General features: G+C 40.7%; 2 protein-coding genes across 2 annotated transcripts in view; one reads left to right on the forward strand and one right to left on the reverse strand.

The window, feature by feature from the left end:
* The window catches only part of NUFIP1 (nuclear FMR1 interacting protein 1), a 127,176-nt gene that overhangs the window by 78,074 nt on the left and 27,649 nt on the right, over positions 1-21,453 (forward strand). The window lies entirely within an intron of this gene.
* GPALPP1 (GPALPP motifs containing 1) lies at positions 1,287-21,369 on the reverse strand. The gene is made up of 8 exons (XM_080376775.1): positions 21,217-21,369; positions 13,626-13,770; positions 12,541-12,636; positions 8,466-8,574; positions 4,772-4,906; positions 4,383-4,547; positions 3,875-3,973; positions 1,287-1,616 (listed from the first exon to the last, which is right to left on the reverse strand). The coding sequence occupies exons 1-8, from the start codon at positions 21,299-21,301 to the stop codon at positions 1,398-1,400; spliced, it is 1,053 nt and encodes a 350-aa protein (XP_080232901.1). The 5' UTR covers positions 21,302-21,369; the 3' UTR covers positions 1,287-1,397.

Raw genomic sequence — 21,453 nt, forward strand, 5'->3', positions numbered from 1 at the left:
CTTCCTCACCTCAAAACAAAAAGGCTCGTAAACTCAAAACTGATTATAGAAAAAGAAACAAATCAAACACAATACAAAACCAGTCCCTCCTCTTCCTGAAGGTAGCAGATTTTTCAGATGGCAAAATAGATTGTCCATTAAAAAAAAAGCAGTATCTAAATATATTGTACATAAGCATTCATTTGCAACTTTGAAAAAACCTCCAAAACTTTTCAGCATGTGGAGGCTGTGCTTTGGCCTCATGCACATGTGCAATAAAATAATACCAAGTTTTTAGCCACTTTTTTCTGGGGCTTGTTGGGTCACTGCTCCATTAATGTGAACCAACCCAGACACTGTCGGTCACTGTAGCCTTTTTTGAAATTACAGTAAACTCCATGATACTGAATACATGAAATGTGTCACACTTCCAAACAAGTTGCCAGCATCTCATATATAAAATTGTTTTCTTATATAGATACTTTCACTAACTCCTGAAAAAGGATCCCAAACATTACTTGAAAGAAAAAGAATGCAAGTACAATTTTAAATAAGTAACAGAACTCCCCCTTTAGCTCCTCTGTGTACGCGCAGAGCAGCTGAAGAACTCTTAAGCATGGATGTAGATTTTTTTAAATGTCAGATTTATCTCCTTTTTGATATCAAAAAGCTGTTCTGCTCTGCAAACTGACAAGTTTTATATTCATTTAATTTTCACATTGTATTTGCTTAAAAAAGATGGATTTTCTGTTGGTAAGCCCTACAAATTAAAACTCAGATTTTCTCTTCTTGTATACTAACATTTTATAAGAAAATCTGCAAATCTGGGGGTTTTGTTACTTCTGCTACCAACAACTCTTCCTGCTATGGTACAGAAATTATATGCATACATATAAACCTGTATTTATGTACAGACATAGAATCAGAGAAATAAAAGCACTGGGTGGACATAAAAGCTGCCATTTGCTTGACTGGAGCTCCTGCTGGGTAGTATGAACTCAATGTCCTGCCCATTAACTTAAAGGGGATTTTTTCACTGCCTTCAGGTCAGGCTCAGCAAGAATATTCCATGGCAGCCAATAGGGGAAAACTTGCCAACTCCATTGCTAGATCATATCCAGAGATCCTTAAAATAATACTGATTTTAATTAACTATTTTTATGCTAACAAAAAACCTCAAAACAACAACCAATGTTTTAAAGTAGCAAATTTACATTACCTTTTTTACACCAGTACTTTCAAACTTTACAACAGTTTAGTTGTAGTACAGATGATCCTACCTAACAGAGTACTTACAGACAAGGAAAAATAGTTAACCATTAGGGTATTTATTTTGCATACAAATATTTACAGAAAAATACTTATAAAATTAAGTATTCAAAGTTTAATTGACTTCAAAAAAGCTTCATGCTTTTATGTTATAAAAACATATTGCCTTTACTGTGCTCAAATTTACTATTCAGATCTCTGGATTTTCTTATAAGAGCTTTCTTTTGTGCTTCATCAAATCGATTGACTTTGAGATCCTGGTCTCGGTCAAATGGCCTTCTTTCTTGAGGTTTGTTCTTTTCTTCAGATGCTTTGCTCTTTAGCTTTTTCTGATGCATGTCCATGAGAGATTCCGACCTCTTTGACTCCTGGGAAAATGGGAAGAAGGAAGAAGAAATAAAGTATTACAAAGTATCAACCACATAGAAAATCCAAATGGAAAGACTGGAATTGGGAAGGCTAAAAATTCCAGAAAAAGACAACAGCTTAGTAACTGGAAAATAGAGTGATAAATTTAGCATACACAGAGCAGAAAGCATGTGTAATCTCGTCTACACTGAATAAAATACTAATAATTCAATGATGTTAAAGGTACCCATAAAGTTGTTGAATATCCGCAGTGGAGGTAAATTATAAAATAATGCAATAGAAATATGAAAGTTGCTCTGCCATTATTAGCAGACAACAAGAGAAATATCTCAAAGTACAGGCCTGGTTTCTTACATGCTTCTCCTAAGCATCTGTTTTCGGTCACTGCTAGGGGCAGGAATGAGCTAGATATCCTTTCAATCTTACCCTCATGAACTGTTGTGTTTTTAATGTCTGCTCATAACTTTTCAGTATTTGAATAATCTGTTGCAAGACCACAGGACAAAGCCACAGGTTTGAGCTAGAGCATGTCTTTTGTGCTATGTTAAGGACTTTAGTTGCATTTATTAAAGAGTGTGATCCAGCCCATATACAACATAAAACTTTTGCTGATTTCACACAGGAGATAGATCAGTTCTCACAAGACTATGTGCCCCTCCTTTGCTCGGGTAAAGTGTACTTGTGTTTCCTTAAGTAATCAATTTCTCAGACTCTCAAATCATTACAAACCAGCCAAAACATCAGCCCAAACCAATTCTCTCATCATAAAGAGCAAAAGATGAGCAGCCCTGTTTTCTCTTATCTAAGAACACGAGATCTTTATCCTGAAGGTTCATCTTCCTTCACTCCCTGTGCGAAAACTTACTTCATCACACATACAAATAATTATGCATACATGACATAAGAAATGATGCTCATGGAAAAATAGGAAATGGACAACACTTCTTCACGATGTAACTACGTCAGTGTTGACAGAACTGCACCAGAGAAAGTATAAGGCACCAGCACTGAAAGAATTAACTGTAAGAAACTATTTTAAGAGTTAAAGCTCCTGTTCAATGAAAAGTATCCTTGATAAAGGTCAGTGCAGGAAGAAACAGGAGAGAGCAAAAAACTTTAAAAGAAAAAAACCAAACACACACAAAACACCTGAAAATCAGAAAAGAGCCGATTTAAAAAAAAACAAAACAAAACAAAACATAACCACCCAAGAAACATTGTTCTTAAATAAGATATCCTCTTCAATTTTTCTTGAGAGAACTCTATTAACCTTAGAAACAGTAAAGGCCTATATATGTCTTATTCTGCCAATGGTACAGAGCAAAACCTGTATTTTTACATTAAAATTGTTCTATTCTACTCACAGTAACAGTAGAAACAGACAATACAGAAAAAAATTAAGACATTATGCTAACAGCTCTGGATTTGCAAGCCTCTAAGTCAAGAGGGACACGTGATTTCATGAACTACAAATAAATTATTTAAACTGTCAGATAAACTTCAATCATGTAACATAAGCCAAGGCTGCAATTCTCAAGTTAATGATACTCTCAAGAGACCAGACTGCCTTCCATAAGACTTCAGGCCATGAATCAGGGAAGAACTGCCACGAACGCCTGTAAGGCAGGCAACAGTCCGTATACTCTGGTGGATGGGGTTGGCAGACAGAAAAGCGAGATGGAACTTGACATGGAGTTCAGACTTCTAGTAATCAACATCTGCCTATGAAAATTATTGCCTTCTGCAGAGACTTGAGAAAAATTTAATATAATAAAGCTGTTGTAATGAGCAGTTGATGTAACTAATTACATGGTCTAATTAATGCATCAATCCGCTTAGCCCATCAAGCTTATTTTGGGTTAATGCATACTTTGTCTGAAAAGTTAAACCTGTACTACTGTTCTGTTCTCGCGATGTTGGTAATTTGGTGAAGCAAGCTAATATTTGAATTAAGGTTGCCTACTCCCAGCAACCATGTCCTGACATGAGGATGACTTAAGGAAAACACTACCTAAAACTGGGACAATATACACAAATCCCAGTTCTGTCACATTGTTTTCAGCAGCAGCTGGAGGACCCAGTCCTGCTCTTGTTGAAGTGAAATGTTTTAATGACTTAAACAGCAGTAGGTTTGGGCACTAAAAGGGAAGACTATAATGGCATCACCATGGAAACCAGCAGCCCTGGAAATCAGAACCAGAAGAGTGAAGAATTAAGGGAAACGCACGAAGAGGAAATATTTTGCTATTACACTTACATTGTATGAAGTCACCTGCTCAACAAGTCTCTTTTCTCTCCCAGATAATACAGTTTCTTCATTATCCTTACAGGCTGACTTTTTTGCCTCTTCTCTTTCCTGATAAGTAGAAGAAATCACATGCTATAATAATCACAGTGTCTGAAGTAAAAAGCAGGGAAATCTATATTTATTTTTTAATTAAATCTGAAGGGTAGAGGCCACCAGGTATTTTTTGCTCAAAGAAGAAACTGGACACACTGTAATCGTGAATTACACATTGGGCACACTGTATGTAATTCAATGAGCTGATACAGAGTACCAGATTACTGTAGAAGGGAGAGGGAATAAATGATTATCAATGCAAATATAAATCATTATTTCCTTGCTTTTACCTTTAAGCCTTGAATTCATAAGTTTTGATAACAAAGAAAAATCTGGGAAAAAAAATAATCACCGAACAACTCGGGGTATCTTTGTTTTCACATACCTGCTGCCTGCAGGTGTATATGAATGAATAAACACTCACCTTGGCTTTTCTTTCTCTGTCAGCTGGAGTATCTGTCCAAATAGATCTATCACCTGATTTGTCATCAGCTCTTCTCTTGAATGTTCTTGGGCCAAATCCAAAGCTTTTCAATTCAGGTGGAAGTTCTGTCATCCATAATTCCCTGGTAACTTGCCTGGATTCATCCTTTACAAAAGAAATAGGGGCAGGGGGAACAGTAAAAAAAGCATAATCAAAAATTGCTGTCTGAATTTCTTGGCTACCAGCAGAAATCATGGATTTTTCCTTGTCTTGACAACCGCAAACACTGAGCATCCTGAGCAATTGCAACTGTGTCACACAGAAAACAGGCAAAGAAAAACAAATACACTCCAGCAACAAAATACTGGAAATAAAGAAATCCAACTTACGCTGTCTGCTGAAGTAAGTTTTTCCTTCATTCTCTGAGCTCTGCGTTCAAAGTCTTTAGTCACATCAGACTCTACTGGTCCTTTTGCAGGCATTGGGCCTATGAGATTGTCTTCTTCCTCACTACTATCTGTAACCTTCCAAAAATAAAACATTTCTCTCAACCATAGTGCTAAGACCATCAAGGAACACTTTAGCTTCATAGGATTAGAATGACTTTTGTCTGTAAGAGCACATAAACCTAACACAATGCATCTGGCAGTCACACAACAAAAACCTGGATTAACGCTCCAGATTAGAGCTGCTCCAACACTTTAACATGGATACTTAAGTCTCCATGTTTTCATAAACACCATCTCTTGTCTGAGGCAAAACCGCTGGTAAACATAGTGGCAGCACAAAGTCCTGCTACTTTACATCTGTGGCCATATGCAAATCTGAAACACACAAGCATACATCTTTGATACTTCGGGGTTTACCATCATTATTGGATGTATTTCCATAATAAGGATTGCAGTTTCACATGACAAGACCTGTTTCAAGCTCAGATTCTGTAAGGATGCTAGAAAGATGAACATGCAAGCTAGAGTACAGTGGTATACATGGTTCTACACTCCTGGGTGCATAGTATCTGCCAGTCTGCTCTCTTGGTTCTGACATTTGCTTCTTTGAACCCTTTTGGCATTGCATTTTAAGCAATTATTTGGAGGACAGCTCAAAAAAACCTATTTTGAAAGGGACTAGATGTTAACAAGAATCTCTGTGGATGCCAGGAGTTGTACAGAAATCTCACGGGTCCCTCCAAGTTAAAACAGTACAGACGTGGACAGAGGCAGGACTAGACAGAAAATGGCGATGCCACAGTGCCCTGGAAGCAAAACTAAGGTGCCCAATATCTACAAAAGTGAAAAGAATTAGCTACAGCCTGAATGTGGGCGATGAAGCAATGGGAGTAGGATGACAAGAAGGCTGTATACTCAGGAAGCACAGAGCTTTACTTGAAAATACAAGGTGGTGGTGAAGAAGTTTTAAGTGAAGGGTGAAGAAGGTGGGGGCGAATGGCTTGTTTTTGTCATGCCAAACTTTGGTTATCAGGCAGACAGCCTAGAGAGAAGATAAGGGCTCAAGAGCAATGAGCAGCGCAAAAACATTATTAGGAGCCTTCCATGTAAAGTAAGGCACCTGAGGCAGAGGTGATCAGTGGAAGATGCAAGAACAGAGCACAGAACCTCACTAGAAGTCAGCTAATGGGTGCACGGGGGACGTAGGATGAGTGAAAGGAGGAGGAGAGCAGGAACGTATCCTGCTACACTGAGTACAAGCCTAATACTTCAGGCTGCTCGCAGTTAGCACCCCACTGCTGTTGAGGGATTTGGGCTAAGGAAGACAGCAGGTGTGAAATAAGCTACTTTACTCCTATGTGGGCCACTTGCTACAGAAACTGGCATGCTTTAATGACACTGCTCTGAGCTAGCTAAGCCAGTTGGCCCTGTCTGCCTTTAGGAGTCAGCAAAGGTATAGATAGTGGGGAAGGCAAGCTTCAGGTAGCTAAAGACACAGCTGTGGACCACAAGGTGCAAGAAGCAGCTTAGCAAATTTAATGGCTGTATGACCAGTTGCATGAAACTGATCTGAAAGACTGAGGAGGGTGAGAAACAGCTGGTCATTTATAAACACCACCAAAACAAGGTGGTAATACCAATTTCTCTCATCATTTTTCTCAAAAACATTTACATAGTCAAGCTTTCACTCGTTATCTACCACTGCAATATTGCTTCAGCTTTTAGAGAATGGGGTGACTGCATTCTCTCTCTTTTTTAAAAGGAAGGAAGGAGCTGGTGGGAAAGAGGAATAACTGTCTTGAGAAACCAAGGTAGAAGACCACCACCCTCTCTCTGTGTACAAACAAATAAAAAATGCAAAGATATGATTTTCATAATAAATTGTATTGTAAAGTAGTTGAGGATGAAAGACAAATTCCATGTTGAGTTTTAATTGAAGAAGCATGTCTCATTTCCTTTCTCATTAGTCTTAAGTTCAATTCACTCCATTACCACCTACCTCAATCAAGATGAAATTAAACAAACATTGAGAAATACTGCCTTCAAGTTTGAAGGGGAAATCAATATAAAGTGAAGAATCAGCATGGAATAAGCTGCCTCTAAAGATGTACTAGAATACAAAATAAATAAATTAAACCAAAATAAACAGAAAAATTACTCATTATGTTCAAAGGTAAAAGATTAGAGTATCATTAAGAAGAGGAAAAAAATAAGGTAAGATAAGTTCTGTAGTATCTGTAACAAAGCTGAAGCTAGAAGATCTATTTAGGACAAAAGAGACTATTTTGTTTGTAAAATACATAAGCAGATCAGTTTTGACATTCCTGCCTCAAGAGATTAGTCATTATGATAAATTGCTTAATCATTATTTGGAGTTATAAGATGACAAGGATCTTAAAAATGTCAGACTGATTCTTCATGAAGGATTTTGACAACACTCGCTGTAGGAGGCTGAAGAATGATGTACTTTGCAACTACTAATCAAAAAAGTGAAGTTCCAAAGCAACCTTTGCCTCATTCCTTCCTAGCATGTCCCACAGTGTCTGGGAGTTAAACTTAAAACTTAAGTATTTTAGAAATAAACAGAGTAACTGTTAATTCTCACAAGGAATTAATATTCACTATACCATAGCATGAGAGAGATCTAATTGCTTAAAAACTGGTATCCAGCACCATTTTTCATGTCTTAGGGTATCCTGCCTGGGTTAAGTGGTGCTGTTCAAGAAGGATGCAAGCTTCTCTAAGTCATTACTCCCCATCTGCCAGCCTGCTGCAGATGATTCAGATCCCTCAGAATGATACTACAGGCCCATGTTTAGGGTGCTGAATCTTCCCCATACTTCTAGCTGTATTTTATCACGCATCTTACTCTTGAATGTTCTTTGGTAGTACATATATTATTCTGTGGTTATGGATTACACTATAGGACTTGCAGGTTAGGTAAAAAACTAGGTAGAAACCTAGTTTTTACCTAACCTGAGAAGAACTGTCAAAAAACACAAAATATTGCATCAGTGTCACTGTTCTGCTCTGCCTTACTCCTAGTTACAGGTATCATCTTACTATTGATACAAACAGTTAGTGATACTGTAGCGTCATTCTTGATTGCATTCTTTTGAATAAATGTATTTAACACATTCACTAATAAACATTTTAAAAGAGTGAAGATATGTGAAATATTCAATCATTTTGCTCCCCTTTCAGCAACAGAGTAAAAGCTTGAATTACAGGTAAATATTTTCATTCTAACAGGTTGCATTACTTCTTTAACATCTTCAAAAAATCTGAACTTTGCCAAGATGTCCACTCGTGAAGGACGTCACACCAGAAGAATGGAAAAACATTGGGAAGAATTACTGTGACTGCAGTTTAGGATGCCTAGATCTCTTGCACTTGGTGAGTGCCTCATATGTCTAACAGCAAAATCACAACAAACCAGACCAGCCACCTTCTTTTTTTTAAGGCTTATTTATGCTTCAGTATTTGACTCAGGCAAAAATATGCCAGACACTTTCTGGTCTAAAATTAAACTGTGATGCTGAAAAGTATGTCTAGTAGACTTTTTCAGGCTCCTACTTGTTATAGCATTTCAGATAGACTGTACTAAAACAAAAAGTCTTCTGTTTTCACAAACCTGGGTACGGAACTCTGATGAAAGAGATGGTCCTATGGAACACCTGCTACTCCCAGTGTCCTGTGAAGGTTTCCTAAAGCCAGGTGGTAATGCAGGACCTATAATGGGCCTGAGGGGGAAAAAAAAATAATTATCTTCGTTTTCAGTTGAGGAGGAAAAAAAGGAAGTAACATAACCAACAAGGACAGACAGTACATTAAATGATAGCCTTCTACTATTTGCTGCAGGGAAAATTAAATGGATTAATATAAAAATAAAAATCAAATGTTGATAAGAAGTGATTCTCCTTCCTCCCCATACCAAGAGTGCCCCCTACGCACACACTATAAAAATAACTGAGTAAGAGTTTCTCTGTTTTCCAGGAGGACCTCTGCAGATAGCTGGGGTGCAAGAAAACTGGGGAAGTTGCAGCATGTAGTCACGGAAATCTACTTTTTTCTTCCCTACCTTCCTTCACCAGATTCAAGAGCAATGAAAGGTGAGAGGTCAAATATATGCTACTTTTTCTCTAGCAACAAAGTCAATTTTGTTCATTCTTGCTTTGCACCACAGTTTCACTGTCCTTCAATAAACAGAATCAGTGAACTGCTCTGATTTCAAGTTTATTTTCCCTTGGAATGGGGATGGGAGAAGAAAAGTTTTGTGATCCCAGGCAACTTCACTGATTTGTTCTTATGCAACAGCTCTGCAAGCAGTATAATTCAATTGTCTCCAGGAGCCACAGAAAGGTGAGAAACACTTTTCAATGGTGAAAACAGTTCAAAGCACACTAGAAACTGTGCTCGCAGTACTGAAAAGACTTTTGTATACCATTTCCTCTTAATAACCTAGCATCATATTCTTTAAAGCTAATAAAAGCTAATTAAAAACTCAAGTAATTATCACCTGAAGAAATAGCCAAGTGACAGCATCCTCACAATGTATCAGCAGAGACTTCATTTATTACTATCTTCCATTTGAACTTTAGGGAAATAAAACATAACACAATGTAAACTGAATTATGCTAATGATGGTCTTCTACTAAATCCCGCATAATCTAATCAGTACAGTCCTGCTGTAATGATATTATTGTCAGCATTTGAAAAGGGGAATTAAAAAGCAGAAAGTCCTGCCAGAAAGCCAACCACAGACAGACAGACAAAAGCAATAAAACTGAGCTCAGGCCAGGACAAGGGCACTGGTGAGGTTTCAAACCCAGGCAAGAGGTCTGGGTTGAATCTGAAGTTCCACCCCCACCTAACTGCTGCAAAAAAGAAACAGCTTTTATTTTCCTCTTCTCCTTTCTGAGTGCTTTCTCGTTGAGATCATATTTTAAATTCCCAATATAATTCAAAGAGATTGAATTTAAACCTATACAGATATGTCCAAAATAATCTTTTATTTTAGTACACAAATAGCTTTATTTTGCATGGAGAGACAGTTAAACCAAACTATAAAAAAGCCTTCTGCTAAAATATACAAGAACATCTATGTTGTAGGCTGTATCTGTGCAACTTGTGAAAAAGAGCAGATCTCAAATACTCTGCCTTGCTTCTGTCACAGCTCAAAGTCTCTTCCAAAGAGTAGAAAAATGGTTCCTATATTCATCCCTCCCACACTTTCTATTTCTATGCTTTTTTTTTTTTCTCTCCACATGAAAAACCCTGTTGCTTGGGTCTTTCCCCAGCAGCGCACAGCCAGTGTGATTCTTGACAGCCTCCTGGATGTCCAAAGGTTCCCTGAAAGGCGAAGTGAATCTAAATAAAACTCTGTTAAACACATTTTGCTGCTCTGGGTAGCTTTGGTACCTATCTAGACACATTCAAAAACAACCCCCAAACTTACAATGAATTAAGCTTTAATTTAAAAAATAATGAATTTCATATATGGCAAAGAATGTTTCTCTGGTTCGGGGCTTGGGAGTCTTTGCTAATGTGTATTTCAAGATAGGCATTTCAGCATTCTTCTGATGTATAACAAAACATTTTTTAGGATAACCTTTGCTCTTTACCTTGATGTGCGCATACCTCGGGAATATTTGAGTGCTGCACTTCTGTCTAACATTGTTAGTTAAAACATAGTTACCTAAACATTGCTGGTTATCAAAGTTGAAGGAAAACAGTTCATACGTGTATTTTATGCTGGAATTATTCAAACAATTTTTAACAAGCTGCAAATTGGCACACGAGCTGCTCCTAATCATGAATATGTTGCTTTGACAAGTCTGGAGAAGATGTAACAGAACGAATGCTTTTCTAAAAGAATGAATAGGTCACACAGAGCTAACAAACAGTTTGTCCATATATTGAAACAAACAGCTTGCATTTGTTTCAATTATTTGTGGCTAGCTCATCAGCAGCAATCTGCTCAACACTCAGCAGTGCAGTGGGGACACGGTTAACACACTGTGTCTATACCCTGCACAGCTTACACGCCTCAGTGTGTCAGGACAACTAGACTACCAGGTGTATGGGGGTGGCAGACAGACAAGGCTCTTCCCACACATCACACCTTTCCCACCTATTCAGGGAATCAGGCTGGGTGCAAAACAGCTCTGCTCAATCTGCTTTCTCCTTGTGTGCTAGGAGCGGTTGTATGGTGAGCTAGGACAAAAAACCCCCGACAAACTACCAAGTGCCTTTTATTGCTTTAATCTCTTACACTCTGACACAGGGCAGACTCTTGCCTCTGAATGTTACCCAACATTTTGGAAATAAACTGCTAAGTAGAAATAAAAGTTGGGTGAACATACAAAAGACTAAGATTATATGATGGGTGACTGCCTGTGTCACTGCTCATCTCTCTGACCTTCAAACTACAATTTGCCTCTTTTCTTCCTCTTTTTCTTTTGCACACTTTGACAAAACATTTTACCACAGGAGTATTCATGCCAAAAATCAAGAAAGCTACCACTGCTGGTATTAAAAGGTACAAGCATTTATTTGCTTTATTAGAGATCACATTATTTTTAGTGACTTCTTAAGTTTTATAATTAAAATAACACATAGTGCATATGAAACACAAGTGAAAAATATTAGTTACTCTTGGGACCATCAAAGCACCAAACAAGCCCCCTGAGCATGATACCCACAATTATAAAAGTTTGTTGATTACAGCAAAGCGTAGTTAAACAGACACAAAGAGGATACTTCCAAATAAGCTTAGTTAGATAAATTCTTGTTTTCCTAACTGCTGCCAAGCATCATAAAAATTTATCCAAACTAAAAAAAAAATTCAACTTTAAAATTTCCTTTGAGATGGTATACTATACAAACAGCTTGACAAAAAATTGAGTCCCTTTCCTAGAACTGAAAACTCACACCTGAGAGGAAGGTATTAACTTATTTTATCTACCAGCTCCCTATTGCTCTGAGGAAAATAATAGTGACCGATGGACTCTCCTGTACCTTTCATCAATAAGCATCCCCTTGGAAGTCCCAATTTAACTACAGATCATAACTTCAAATTATAGAAGGAAGTGCACAGATTAATGTAAAGACTAGAAGGCTGCAAGACATGGCTAAAGTCTGCATAGAAAATCCATAAGTATTTTTTTGGGGAAGTATTTTATAATTGTGTGTAATCAAATGGAAAGCTTCCTGACAGAGGCTGTAAATAATGCTTATTTACTTACACCTGACAGCTTGCTTTCCAGACATAAACAATAATCCTTGGTGCATTAGTAAATTACAATTCCAATAATCTGCACTGTATTGCACCACACAAAAACTTACTGCCCTACTCCCTCACAGTCCAGAATGAACTATAGAACTATGGGTCCTTGTACTGTAATTTGTTTTTTCTGCACTGATCTGAGACCTATCATAAGAAATGGAAGAAATCTGACATTAAAAATACAAATCGGACAATTCACATTTTTTCTTTTTCTTTCCAATCTTCCAACCAGGACTAGGAGGGCTGTGTGTTCTGTTTCAAGGGAATGCTGTTCCTATTCTCAGGATGTGGAGGAAGCAATTCTAATCATCTGAATCCGAAGTGCACAATTGAAGTGTTCTGTAATAGTGCTACAAAATATTTTATCTAAAATAATTGTGTTTTAAGGAAAAGCACCTGAATATAATTCCATTTTAATTACCTCTCTGGAGAATCATCCTGTTTTTTAAACCCAGGAGGAAGAGCAGGCCCAAAAAAGCCATCATCATCATCATCTTCCTGAATTCTTTTTGGCTTTCTGCAAATATAAAGATTTCGCTTAATAATTACCTTGACATGCATAGCAATTATCTACATTTAAAAAAGGAAAAAAAATATGTAAAATTATTTCAGACAGTCTTATGTACTAAATATCCTGCTGTTACCAAGGAAACAGTGCAAAAGGATCCAAAATAATTTGAAGCAATTAAAAAATTGAGAGCATAAGCTTCAGTCCAAAAATGCTTTGACATTTAAAAAAAAATTAAGAATGCTTTTGCTGTAAAAAGAAAAGTAATATTATGTTGAATTACCATTTTCTAGTCACAAAGTAATTTTAAATTTAGCACACTTCTTTCTCCATTTTTATACAGTCTGCATTTTGACTAGTATTTTTCCCTGTTCAATTTTAATTAACTGAAAAACTGTTGAATAAGACAACAAGAAAAAAGTGATGAAATTACTCTAACACTCATTAAGATGGCATAACGCCCTCCACGTCCCTTATACAAGCCCTAGCACAAACACACAGAAGTTCATAACACAGCAATTGTGAGTAATCAACCCCACCAAATGTGAGTACGTGCAGACTCCTGTTATTTGCTGAACAATTTGGATTTTTTCATCAGAGTTGACTCAATTGAATGCATAAATTCATGTCCAAAAATACTCCTTATGACCTTCCAATGAGACGTAGTATATGAGACACAGGGCAAAACTCAAGTACCAAATACTTACAGATGTGGTAAGTGGTATCCTTAGTATAAACAAGCAGAACATTAAGGATTTTATTACTTTAATTGCAGAACTAAAACAAAACATGTAACTGCAGCAATCTGGTTGCCTTACATAACTTAATTCAACTGTCAAACAGGTCAGCTGAACATTCTTGATTTTACACAGGCTTTACCCTTTTTCTTTACAGGGTTTACTTTTTATTTATATAATACCATCCCTTTCTCACAATTTAGAGACACATTTCACTTGTAATACAACACAAATATACAACTAATCTAAGAACATACTCACTTGGGTGCTGGATCTCCTTCTGTCTCCTCTTCAGAATCTCTGCTTGTGTCTCTGGGTAGAGGAAGAGATTCCAAGTCATCATCACTGTCAGGAGTTTCTGAGCCACAGCTGCTTTTATAGCCTGGAGGCAGTGCTGGTCCTGCAACTGAACATCCAGAATTATCTGGGATACTTATTAAATGTTTCAAATAAATATGATCTATCCTGGCATTCCCAAAATACCTATCTACCTGGAATTCAATGTATTCAATCATTGCTTTGTCTAGCATTTAAGAACATATTTAACAAACTGCTAGAAGTAACTTTTTTCAGGTCCATATTTCAACGAACAACACCCCCCCCCCCCCCGAATTAAATTAGTACATTACTAATCCATTACTACAGAGTGTCTTCTGGAACAAGACTAGAAAACCTTGTTTCATCTAACAACTGATTTACAACACATATATTATAAACCAGTATACTTAAAAAGAAACTACCACCTTAATAAAGCATTTGAAGCTTACTAGTGAAGAGTCACATCACTTGTATGTACACAGCATGGGAGACCATAGGTTAGTTAAATTTGATCACCAGCCTGCTTTAGGAATGGTTTAATGATTAAGGTTATTCCCAGTTCAGCTAAGCATGAGCAGCAGGCACAGACTTAAGTCCTCTGCTGAAAAAGATGATTTAGGCATTCAGAGTTGGAAGAATCATTGCTGTCAGAAGGCCGGGGCCGTGGATGAAGCTCCCATGTTCCAGTCAACCCTTCAACCTCTGAAGTCATCAGAAGGGGACAGATATCTCAGCAAAGGAAAAAATCAGACCCTAAGACTGCTAACAGGTCTGAGCTGTTTCTGGCACTGTTCTTCACCAGCAGGCACAGCCCTTTGTACACTTATTTGGATTCAGTACCACATACACTGTGTCCAGAAGCAGCTTAGCCACTGATCCTAACAGCAAACGCCCCCTAAATGAGACATTTAATACAGATACCCTCACAGGCTCAATCAACACAGAGCCACCTGGAGTAAGCAAAGACCAGCAATGGTCCCAAGATAAGAGGCCTTCCCACATCCAGGGCAGTGCATGCAGGGCCAGCACCAGTTGACACACACAGCATAAACAGCTATCCGATAAAATGGAGATCGATCATTTTGCATCCTGAAACACAGGCACCATTCCTCCTTTTAATATTTCAAGCCTTGAGTCCAAGACTGACAGGACAGAAAGATGTTTTGGAGGGAAAAGACATTGTTAGCTTTATGAATAGTCAAGGATTAGATGAAAAGATGAGATACAATAAAACCACATAAATGAAGGGTACCAGAAAATTGCACTTCCAGTTAAAGAGCTACAACTTTTTGATGGTGCAAAATAAAACCTGATACAGATTATGGTTCCATTGTTAGCTGACAAAAGCTAGGCAGAAATTGAGTCCTTCAAGTGAGCTTCATAAAGCTTTTACTCATCTTTAGCACATGACGCAGAACAAGGACAGCTTACTAGCTACAAAGCAGCCAGACAGATCTGCCACGTGTTTTGTTTTCTGTTTTAATGGGAAAGGCTTAAACCAGGACACAAAAAAATCCATTTCAGCACGAAGTAGGAAAAAAAAATAACCCACAACACCCCAGCCTATAAAGGTAAATTAAGTTCAAGATGAGAAGGAACAAACAGATGAATGATAAATAGAAATAAAGACTGGTATCAAGAAGTCTCCCATTTTGGTATGAGAAGCACCACTGGATAAAAAACCCACTTAAAAACCCGACAAAACCTGCACAACAGCCTTCTCCAGCCACCTGGTGCCCTGATACCATAAAAGCAGAGCTTCATTTGGTCTGAATGCAGACAGACAAAAGAAAGGACTTGGAGTGAAAGAAGCAAACTGAGATGCAGTTTGGTAAGTCTGATACTGCAGAGGAAGAGAGAAATAGGGATCAGCTTTGTGAGCTAGAAAGAACTAGTAACCAAAACTATCTAAGGAAGGAGACTGGCCCCACTGACACGTTGTCCAGCATCAGGGCTAAGATATACGCTTTCTATCCCACCTCCTGTCTGTTACGCTGGCACAGCCATTTGCATGGGCTATGCAATAAACTGGATCAGGGAACTTAAGAAGTATAAAAATAACACTGCAAAACCCAGCACTACCCTGAAGGAACTGTTTGTTCGTGGAACTGCAGCCTAAGCAGGACAACCAGAAACAAAGTAAGAGTCAGACTGGTTCATGAGAGGAAAATGGCATTTAAAGCCTTGGGAAGAAACAGTCATTGGACCTGGTGAAAGAAGTGGATGGAAGAGAAAGCCTTGGGAGAATACGGATTAAAAATTAATTATGGTCATGGTACTGACTGAGACTAATAATCAGCACAGGTGAGGATACAGTTATGGATTAGGTTGGGGTGGGGAGCCACAGTGATTAGTAGAGAGGAAGGGATGGGAATTGCTAAGCATAGATTCTGGGAGGAAAGAAAGGGAAGGGTAAGAAGGGAGGCCAAGATCTGATGGGAATGAAATTCCCTGAAAGCCAATGAAAAGTAGAGATACAGACCAAAGGAGGAATGGAGGAGAGGTCAGTATCAGGAAACTAAAACCAACGAGGTCAGGAAGAGATATGGACGTACCAATGACAGAACAGGAAAGTGAGGAATTAACCAGAACTGAGAACAACTCAGAGCAGGACAGTGGGATATGAAAGTGTCAGAAGAAAATTTTGGGGATGGAGAGGAGAGAAACAGAGCCAAGGATATGTCTAAAGTCAGAATGAATGTTTCACAGTTGCTAGAAGTGGCCATCCTACCATTGTTGCTCTGACTTGCTCTCTCCATTGAGCAGGCTCTGGTGACTATCCACCTGAAAATTAAGTCAATTCAACTCAGAATCCAAACGGAAAACTACTTTTTGCTTTGTCTGTTTTTGCTAGGTTAATCTCTGCTGTATTTGGCAATTCTAAGCAATCTACCATGCCATCAGACAGGCACTGGGAACCTCCAAGGACAGACAGGAGTACGGCCTTTCACCTTCAGCAACAGCGACAGATCAACTCAGACATATCACATCAATGCAACTTCAACAAATGGGGCCTCAATGCTGAAATAGCCAAAAATCTCTTCTGTATCTCTGGTTAGTTTTAGCCCTTTCCTAGTATTTCTCTCCTGCTGGTACAAGGACAGCACAGAGACAAAAGGGCCAAAGGAAGTAGAAGTCTTCCAGCAGGAACACATTTAGGCCAGCTTCAAAGCATCATCATGAGAAAAAAGAATCAGGAGATGAGTGCGTCCCATAGGTTGGGCAGTGCAAGCTGAAGAAGGAAAGGTAAAATATTTGGCAGGGTTTGAGCTTTTGAGTCTGTCCAGCTATCACTTGCTCCCAATTCTGGTCATGATTAAGGGTCACAGGGTTCAAGGAGCAGCAGTTCTCTGACACCAACGGACATTTATATCTCCTGACAAAGTCCATTTCAACTCCCTCCCTCTGTGCTGACCTACAGGTAGAGCAGCAACTGGCACTTTATCTTAAGTTACTCCCTTATCTTCCGAGGCAGGGATGCACAGGGAAGTGAACAAGGCAGCTTTTAACTCCACTCACGTTTCACAATACAAAATACCACACATCAACATCAATGTGATTACACAAGCTACAATTACTACATTTTCAGTTTTTCTTCTTTTAACAAAAAAAAAAAAAAAAAAAAAGAAGCAAGAATTTGTATGCTACAAGTTACAACAGAGCTCTTATGTCAGGGGTTGGAACTAGATGATCTTTAAAGGTCCCTTCCAACCACAACCTTTCCGTAATTCTGTGTTATTCATATAAAGATGAAAGAAATACAAATTTACGAATGGATCAACAGACACTTATTTTTTTTCACTACATCTAGCATGGCAGTGTCATATCCCAGATGTAAGACAAATGCTTATCTGACTGCCAAGAGGGCAAACCACATCCTGGGGTGCATCAAACACAGCATAACCAGCTGGTCAAGAGAGATGATCATCCTGTGTATTCAGCATTGGTGTGGCCTCACTTGAGTACTGTGGGCAGTTCTAGGCCCCACAATTTAAGAAGGATGTAAAGGTCCTTGAATGTGTCCATAGGAGGGCAACAAAGCTGGTGAAAGGCCTGCAAGGAATGTCCTGTAAGGAATGGCTAAGGAGTTTGGGCTAGTTTAATTTAGAGAAAAGGAGGCTGAGAAGTGACCCGATTGCTCTCTGTAGCTGCTTGAGGAAGGGAAGTGGAGAGGGAGGTGCTGATCGCCCCGGTATCCAGTGATAGGACATGCAGGAATTGTTCAAAGCTGCACCAGTGGATGTTCAGACTGGACATTAGGAAGCACTGCTTTACTGAGAAGGTGGTCAAACACTGGAACAGGCTTCCAGGAGTAGTTAACATGGATTCATCAAGTGAAAATCACGCCTGACCAATGTGATAGCCTTCTACGATGAAATGACTGGCTGGGTAGACAAGGGGAGAGCTGTGGATGTTGTCTACCTTGACCTCAGCAAGGCTTCTGACACTGTCTCCCATAACAACCTTATAGGCAAGCTCTGGAAGGGTGGGTGAGATAGGTGGACAGTGAGGTGGGCTGAGAACTGGCTGAATGTCAGAGCTCAGAGGGTTGTGATCAGCAGCACAGAGTCCAGCTGGAGGCCTGTAGTCAGCGGTGTTCCCTGGGTCAGTACTGGGTCCTATCCTGTTACATTTATTCATCAATGAAGGGACGGAGCGTACCCTGAGCAAGTCTTATGATGATACAATACTGGGAGGAGTGGTTGATACGCCAGAAGGCTGCACTGCCACTCAGCAAGACCTGGACAGGCTGGAGAGTTGGGCAGAGAGCAACCTAACAGAAGTTCAACAAAGGCAAGTGTAGGGTCCTACATCAAGGGAGGAATAATCCCACGTACCAGCATGGGCTGGGGCTGACCTTCTGGAGGGCAGCTCTGCAGAGAAGGACCTGGCAGTTCTGGTGAACAGCAAGATGCCCATGAGCCAGCAGCATGCCCTGGTGGCCATGAAGGCCCATGGGATCCTGGGGTGCATTAGGAGGAGCATGGCCAGCAGGTTGAGCGAGGTGATCCTCCCCTCTGCTCTGCCCTAGTGAGGCTGCATCTGGAGTGCTGTGTCCAGTTCTGGGCTCCCCAGTTCCAGAGAGACAGGCAACTACTGCAGAAGGTCCAGAGGAGGGCTATGAAGGTGATTAGAGGACTGGAGCATCTCCCTCACTAGAAAAGGCTGAGAGAGCTGAGCCTGTTTAGCCTGGAGAAGAGAAGACTGAGAGGGGACCTTATCAATGCATATAAATATCTTCAGGACAAGTGTCAGGAGGATGGGGCCAGGCTCTTTTCAGTGGTGCCCAGTGACAGGACAAGAGGCAACAGGCACAAACTGCAGCACAAGAAGTTCCATCTAAACATAAGGTAAATTTTTACCCTGAGGATGGCAAAGCACTGGAACAGGTGGCCCAAAGAGGTTGTGGATTCTCCTTCTCTGGAGACATTCAAAACCCGCCTGGACATGACTGTGCAACCTGCCCTAGGTGAACCTGCTTTAGCAGGGGCTTGGCTAGATGATATCCAGTGGTTCCTTCTAAGCCCAACCATTCTGTGATTCCTAGAGAGGTGGTTGATGCCCCAAGCCCGTCAGTGTTTAAGAAGCCCTTAACAGCATGCTTTTTAACTTTTGGTCAGCCCTAAAGTGGTCAGGCAGTTGGACTAGATCATTGTCATAGGTCACTTCCAACTGAAATAATCTATTCTGTTCCCTTATCTTATAGTTCTGAATGAAACCTTTTTGACAGAATTCTCAGAACAGCTGCTCAAAGTCCTACTTTCTGCTGTTCAGAGGCGGAAACAATGGAAGTAGAATAAAAACCCCAAGTGTTCTTACAGAAAAGCAACGAGCAGTGCAAATATTGGTGAGACCACAAGGAAAGAAAACATAGTGGAAAAGCTGTTCAGCTTTAAAAGGGGAAGTACCCCTTAAAATAACTAGAATATAAAAGAAATAGTTGCAGAAGAACTTCTAGGCCCATTCTGTCTCAAGACCCGGCAAGCGTTACAGTGCAGAAGATGCTTGTAGCAGCCCCACCACACAATTTTGCCACTCAGAACCTCCAGGTGCTGGGATCCAACTAGAGCTGTAATTCTGTACAACAAAGTATGTTAAAACAAAGTACTTGCTCTCTTTTCCTTCTCTACACTGCAGCAGTATGCCTTGTGTTAAGCAGGTACACTTACTTGTACCAAGCTGTTGTATGTCAGGAAACATTTATAGAAGTTATAAAAACAAATAAACAACCCCTAATAGCTGGGTTTTGGTGTTTGGGTTTTTTTTTTTTGTTTTGATTTTGTTTTTTCTTTTTAAAGGCAAATAAATTCCTTCATCCACTTCACACACAAATCCCCAAGATCTGCCAGTGTAACTGTAGTGCTATGGAGCTGACGTACAGTGAGACAGAATGTGAACAAACTAGGCTGAATGACCTAGACTACATACTGCCAAAACACTTGATATCACGAAACCACAGCCTACTGATAAATGTAACTTATTTTGTTCAGTGGGTTCACACACAGTATAGATACTTGCGGTGTGTAACAGGACATTGTTAGAAAGAAAGTGAGTAAGCCATCGACACAAACAGGAGTAGGAAAGGCTGCATCAGCTGAAACTAGCGTGTAGTCAGGGCTTCAGTACAGAGCCGAGCTGCCGACCTGGAGCTCGATGTTGCTGTAGTGCCAGCTCTCTCTTCCTATTGCTCCCTCTTCTGGATTAAAAAAATGAGAAGAGCAGACAAGCACAGCAAGCCATTCCCATCGGAGCTGCTTTGTTTGGAATAACTGAATGGAACAGTGCCAGAAACTGAACATATTATTATGAATATAACATGAACCTGGGTTAAAGGCAAGGAGTACTAACGCTCAAACTGCTACTTCCAGAGATACTATTAACACAGAACACGTAAGAGTCCAAGTGGGGGAAACTGCTCCACCGCAGGAGAGCCAGTCTGGCTGTCAGCTGGTCTCGGCGAGGTCCCACTTGTGCCGTGCCCCCTGTGTCCGCATAAGAGACCCTGGCGACCCTGCTGGCAGGCGAGTCACCGCAGCCCCGCCGGGCGCCAGCCGCCTCCGCATGCCGAGGAAAGCGACCGAGAAACGACAGGCTGGTGAAGCGTTTTGCTCTGACAAAGGCCAGCAGGCCGCAGCCGCCTGCCCAGCGGCCTTCCCTCCTGCCCCTAGCACCACACCGAGCGACTGAAGAACTCAGGCCGAAGAGCACATGTAGAGCTGGACCAGGAAAATCATAAACGCATGGACGCAGTATTTTTTAAAAACAAGTTTTAGACCGTCTCCTATCGATAGCACCCCATCAGGCAAGACCTTCTACTTCCGTCCCTGTTCCTTAAGAAGCCGCTGTAAGAACGGCTCGCGACGCTCAGACTCACGCAAACCCGCCGCGCAGCCACGTCGCCCCGGCCTCGGGAGCGGCCCCGGGGCCCCGAGGGGCCACGCTCGCCCCCCGCTGCCAGCCGCGCCGCCTGAGGTGAAACACGGGGGGCGCCCCCCGCCGCCGGGGACGCAGCCGCCCCCAGCCCGCGCTGTACCTTGGCTGAAGTCCTCATCCGGGTCCGCCTCGGCGCAGCGCGGGAAGCCGGGCGGCAGAGCGGGGCCGATGAGCTCGCGGGCCATGGCGGGGAAGGGGCGCGGAAGGGGGCGGGTGGGGGGGCACGCGGCGTCGCGCCTGGCCTGGGGTGGCGGCGCAGCCCCTCTCTCCCGCTCCGTCCCGTCCCGTCCCGTCCCGTCCCGTCCCGCTCCGCTTCCCCGCCCCCCGCCGCCGCGCT

The sequence above is a fragment of the Falco punctatus genome, assembly GCF_963210335.1.
Source record: "Falco punctatus genome assembly, chromosome: 2".
Classification (NCBI taxonomy): domain Eukaryota; kingdom Metazoa; phylum Chordata; class Aves; order Falconiformes; family Falconidae; genus Falco; species Falco punctatus.